The sequence below is a fragment of the Chrysochloris asiatica genome, unplaced genomic scaffold (genome assembly GCF_000296735.1).
Source record: "Chrysochloris asiatica unplaced genomic scaffold, ChrAsi1.0 scaffold00118, whole genome shotgun sequence".
Taxonomy (NCBI): domain Eukaryota; kingdom Metazoa; phylum Chordata; class Mammalia; order Afrosoricida; family Chrysochloridae; genus Chrysochloris; species Chrysochloris asiatica.
In genome coordinates, this window is record NW_006408636.1 from 5,304,132 (window position 1) to 5,310,232 (window position 6,101).

At 47.5% G+C, this 6,101-nt stretch overlaps 1 protein-coding gene across 1 annotated transcript in view; it reads left to right on the forward strand.

Moving 5' to 3' along the window:
• Positions 1–2,503, forward strand: part of FAM155B (family with sequence similarity 155, member B) — a 74,248-nt gene extending 71,745 nt beyond the window's left edge. The window contains exons 2-3 of the mRNA XM_006868511.1: positions 1,569–1,740; positions 2,118–2,503. Coding sequence (XP_006868573.1) covers positions 1,569–1,740; positions 2,118–2,503 — 558 coding nt within the window. The remainder of the gene's footprint in view (positions 1–1,568; positions 1,741–2,117) is intronic.
• Positions 2,504–6,101: the final 3,598 nt, after the last annotated feature.

Here is a 6,101-nt window from a genome sequence, read left to right on the forward strand (position 1 = left end):
CCTTAAGGTCAGCAGTTCGAAACTACCAGCCGCTCCGCGGGAGAAAGATGAGGCTTTCTACTCCCGTAAAGATTTACACCCTCGGAAACCCTGTTAGGGTCGCTATGGGTCGGAACCGACTCGACGGCACTTAACAACAACAACAACAACATCTGCATATTTTGAGTCCTGGCGCTATGGGCTAATGCATCAGACTGAAAAGTCATTTGAACTGCAAGGTCAGTGGTTCAAGCTCACCAGCTGCTCCATGGAAACCCTACACAGGGTTGCTATGGGTCAGAATTGACTCCACAACACTTAACAACAACAATCTGCATATTTAACAAGTACCCCAAGGGATTCTGAGAACTATTTTTGTAAGGGGTAACTACAGACCTAGAAGTACCCCTGAAGATATTAGGACTGGATGTGAGCAGGGTTCTAACCCCATGAATGAGAGGTACCTGGGCATCCTGTTAAAATAAAGATGCTGACCTGTCAGGTCTCAATCAGGACCTGAAGTTCTGCATTTCTAACAAGTTCCTAAGTGATGCCTTTGTTGCTGATCTAGAACCACATATTGAGTAGCAAATGGTTCTCAAAGACAGTGACTTTGCTCCTTAAGGGACATTTGACAATGTCTGGAGACATCTATTGGTTGTCACAAATGAGCGTAGGGATGCTACTAGCATACTGGGATGCTGCCCAGTATCCTACAAAAGCACAGAAGAGCCCCCACAACAAAGAATTAACTATCCCAAGATGTCAGTCGTACCACTGTTGAAAATTCCTGGGCTTGATTATGGCCATAGAGTATGGGGCGAGAATCTTGCATAGCCAAGCAACGAAGCCTGGTAGGTATGGGCTAGATGAAGGACACAAAGCATTCCCATGAAAATGTAAAGGAAAGGTTCCAAATAAAACATAGCATTATCCATTCCACAGCTGAAACCAATAGGACAGAGCATGGATTAAGCAGATCTTGAAAATACCTGTGATGCATAGTAAAGCAGATTACTGTTTTAATTAAAAATAAGCCTTCACCTTTGAATTCATTTTAGAGTTAACAAAACATTGTCATATGTGTCATGTTATTTGATCCACACAACACTCTAATGAGGTAGAGCAAGGATTATTCTCCCTATTTCTTGAATTTGGAAACTGAACACCATCAGCCAAATGAATGTTTATTGAATTAAATGGAACGGAAATTCACTTCACTATAGATACCCTTAGACCACTCAGACCACCTCTTTGCAAAAACTGTAAAATGGAAGGGTTGGGTGTGGTGATTGATAAGAACCCTTCCAGCTCTGACATAGGAGTATTATGATTTTTGCCAAGGAACTAATTTCTAAGTCTTGAGTGACTACAGATTTGGGACCCAGGAGTCCTGGATATGAGATGGGAGATCTTACAATAGGACGTAGTAAGTAGCCTTAACCCAAACCCTTCCTCATCTCTATCCCCTGGATTCTTGGCTTGGGCTGGTGAGGCCCTGTGAGAGACTGCAAGTACAACCCCTCTTCATCCTCTCTGAAGTGGGAAGGGGCTGGCACATAGGCTGATGCTCTTTCCTCTCCCCACAGGCTGTCTACAAGGCCTGGCTGTGCTCAGAATACTTCAGCGTGACCCAGCAGGAATGCCAGCGCTGGGTGCCCTGCAAGCAATACTGCCTGGAGGTGCAGACCCGGTGCCCCTTTATACTCCCTGACAATGAGGAAATGGTGTACGGAGGGCTCCCTGGCTTTATCTGTACAGGTAAAGGCAGGGCACTGGGGAAGAGGGGGAGGCCTGGGGCCCAGGGCAGGCACCAGTCAAGGGAGTGGGAGCAGGGAGGACTACAGGGATGCCAGGTTAGAATAAAGTTAAGTGGCTGGAGGAGTGGGCAGGGAGGGCCAGGTGGAATAGAGGAGAAGCCAAAGTGGCCATCTCTATCCAGAACATGCTGAGCCTGTTAGTAAGGTCCCAGGAAGACAAGGGTCCAGAAAGTGAAGGTCTTGAAGGGGGGTGGTGGCAGAACAAAAGCATTGGGCAAGGCTATCTGAGCAGTCCCAGCATTGAAAAGCTCCTCTTTATGTAAGACATAACCATCAGCTCCCTGAGCACCCCACCACACTTCCCTTATCCATTGGCAGGGTTGCTGGATACTTCGCCAAAGCAGCCGGAAACCAAGTGCTGTGACGTGCAGTGGGTCTCCTGTGAGTCGGAGAAGAAGAAGTTCAAGGAGTCTGAGGCCCCCAAAACCCACCACCAGCAATTCCACCACTCCTATTTTCACCACTATCACCAACAGTACCACCACTACCACCCCCGCCATGACCCCCCAGGCCAAATCAGCCACAAGCCGTCCCTGCTTCCAGTCTCTGGGGGCTCTCGTCTCAGCCCCAGCAGGATCCGGCTCTGTGTCCTTGTTCTCATGCTCCTGCACACCATGGTGTCCTTCTCCAGCAACCAGGGTGGTGAGGGACTGGGGCTAGAGGCACTACCTGCCCTAGAAGAGGGCCTGACACAGGAAGAATGACAGCAGAGATGGAGAACAGAGCTCCACCACACACTGACATCAGCTCCCGCCCCCACCCAGGTGGGAGAGAGGGGGCTCCTCCCATGGGAGGTGTAAGACCAGGTGGGGGGCTGGAGGAAATGGGGGACTACACAGCCCCCCAACCTGCCCCCAAAAGCAGTTCCAAAAGAATGGGCAGAGGGCCCCAAGGAGCTGCAAAAGTCATCCAGGAGTAAAAGACAAGAGCAGCAGGCACCCCCACCAAGGGTCCCATCTATGAGGCTTAGCAAAAAAAAAGGATGAGTGGGGGCTAGAAATGCCTACCCTTGCTGAAAGTCCTGATCCCAGGGAAAGGAAGCTGCTCACCCAGCCTTGGCCCTGCAGGGAATGTTGGGGGGTGGCACAGAGGGGAGACACTCTTTCCTCCCCTCCACATTCCTTATGTTGCCAAGATCCTTAATTTCCCCCTGCCCATATTCCTGCAGGCACCGGCAGACAGTGCAATGCCCCTCCTCCTACTTTAGCATACCTTGCCCTGTATGGATAGGACATAAGGTGTGTACACTTGAAGCTAGGTTGGGCCCCAGTTAAGCTGTGCCCCACCATCCTAGTCAACGAGTGGTATGAACAAGGAACAAAATAAATGGTGAGAGAATGTAAGATCAGGAAAGGAGACAAGTGAACAGTGGACTTGGAAAGAGGGGATATAGCCAAACAAGCTGTTGCCACGTGGCTTTAGAAAGGTGGGTGATTAGAGGTGAGGCAGGCTCAAGGACAGTTCCCCAAATCAGAGCAAGTTGTATAAGGAGCTCTTTGGGGAAAGAGGATAGAAACTAAGTTGTTGGGCTTTGAACCAAAAGGCTGAGGATACATGAATAGACTGCTGCTGTCTCAAGGGCCATATCTTACAGAGAAGGTGCACATATTCCCAAGGGCCTCTCCTTCCCTGGAGATCTTGGCCTTGAGGCCAAAAAGTTTCCATTTCTGATCTCCTTGAGGAAGAGGGACATAGCCCAAGTGGGTAAGGCCTGGCCTGGGTCCCCATACTCCCCCATCTTGTCTTAGCCCAGGCCTCTATGAAGGAGAACCTGGTGGCACTGTTCCAGAGCTCTCCAGAAATGAGCCTCCCTCTGTCCTTGTCCCTGTCCCCAGCCTACCAAAGAGTATTTATCCCTCCCCATCCCTGACCCCATGGATTACTATCCCAATGTGGGACAGCCAGATTCTTCCTCCATACCCTGTAGCAGGTCTCCTGCTCCAGCAACCCTTTCCCCTTGCTGGAGAAAGTCCTGAGACTAGAAAAGGGCCCTTTGAAAAAAAGATAATGTGTTGATGCCCTTGCTTGAGAGATTTGAATGATTTAGTCAGGCTAGAGGTCTGTACAATAGAAGAGTCAATAAGAGCCCTTTGGAGCTATTTGCCTTGTCCTGGTGTACTGGGAGAAGGAGCCCACATTGCCTGAGACATTTAAAAGCCAGTAGTAGCACACAAATCACTATGAATTGGAATCAACTGGACAGCAATGGATTAGGAGCAAACAAAAGAAGCTAGAACTGTATTCCTAGGATAGGCCAAGGGGCTTTCAATATCAGAAGGGCTTGTGTCCTTCTAGGATATGATACCAATGGTCCTGAAGCTACATTAAAGTGAAACCAAAAAAGTGGTGGTGAGGGAAGAACTGGAATTAGTTGGTTGAGGGATAAATGGGAGATCTTCCCAGTAAAGGAAACCATGCAAGACCTTCATCTGGCTTAGTGAGCCTGGGGAGTCCTTCCTTTCCAGTTTTTTCATTTCTCCTCTATGCCATGTCCATATACTCCCTTTTGTGGTCCTCAGCCCATGGAGCCTAGCCACATACCTGATTCCTAGAGTGCTCTTTTTACCTGGAAAGGGGAAAAGTGCTTGCTCCTTTCCATAGATAATTATGTATGAGGGTAAGTCCAAAAGTACTGCTACAAAATCCATAGAAACAATAATTAAACAAAAATATCAAAATGTGAAACTATATTATTTCTTGACATATCCTCCATCTACTTCTATACATGTCTGAAGGCATTATTTACATCTTTCTAATCCTTCCCCAAAGAAATCTGTGCTCTTTGATGTATACCACATCAAATCGGCAGTTGGGGTATCCTAAAGGGACTCAAATAATGTTCCTTTTCAATGTTCTTTGAATTTGGGGAACAAAAAGAAGTCTGAAGGTACAAGATCAGGACTGTAGGATTGGTTGGGTAAGGTATCCCAAGGAAATTTTCATAGGACAGTCCTTCCTACCCTCGAAAAATAAGCAGGTGCATTATGATGGAAAAAAATTCCTTAGCACAACTTTCCTGTCGTTTTCCTCATCAATACAGTTTTCAATTTTCTTAAAACTTATTCCTAATAAGCCCCCATGATCATGCTGTGCCCCTAAAAATCTGTAAAGATTATCCCTTTGGAGTCCCCCCAAAACAGTCACCATAACCTTCTAAGATGACTTCTCTCTCTGCCTTGAATTGAATTGGCCCAGCAGATTCCCTCTGAAGCCACTGTTTGTATTAGACCTTTTTTTGAGGGCCCTCCCTAATGAGACTAAGACAACCGAGAGAACATGTATACAGCCATCCACTGATAGCAGTGACATGTTTGAATATGCTTCATTTGGAATAAATCTGTGCATTTATGAACTGGAAACCTAGTAGCAATACTTTTTGACTTAGCCTAGTGTATGTGAAGGAGCCCATTCATAGACTCCAGGGAGATCCTAAGTATTGCCTGCTAATTCCTCTATCCTCAGGGGCATGGGGGGCAGGCAGGGGAAGTGTGGCTGGAAAATAAAGGTAGACCTGTACAGCCCAGGGAATAGACCCTTGAACTCTCATACTCTTTTCCCCCTCACCAAGTGCCCAGGAGACCCCTGGCTCAGACCAGCCCAGGACCTTGCCCAGTGGCAGGGGAAAGGGGCACCACATGCCACCTCTAAGTCATTTGACTGTCCCCATCTTCCTCACTACCCCGATTACCACCTGTCCGGCTGCCCCTCCCCTCCACCACAGGCAGCAGAGCTGGGCAGCTTTCTTATGCCATTTTCTACACTGTGCTTCTTGAGTAGAACTTTCTTGCACTAGTTCCTATGACTGAGTCTCCAAGCTGGTTTCCAAACAGTCCCCAATCTGCCCTCCTTTATCCAGCAGTGATTCAGTTGTCTCTCCCCTGCCTCTATGTTTCAGTGAGAGTCTGTATGTGTACTGCTTTCTGTTTTGTTGCATTGTGGGGCAGAGCCTCTGCTCTTCTTTAATCCCATAAAGAAATAAAATGGTAAGACTTGATGATAAACCCTCCCTTCATGGCTTTATTCTGTGTAGTTGCGCTTCTTGCCATAGGAAATAGTCTATGACTTGGGGAGTGGTTGAGACAGAAGGATGCCCTGCCCCCAAACCTCAGGAGAAAAAATAATAATATCCTTTGTAGTAGGCCATTCTAGACAAAGGACCACAAACTTAATCATCTGCAAAGATCAGAATCCTGGTGTGGCACTATAGGATAAGCACTGTACTAGTAACTACAAGGTTGGTGGTTCAAGGCCACCAGCAGCTCCTTGGGACCAACTCAAAGACACTTAACAACAATGACAATG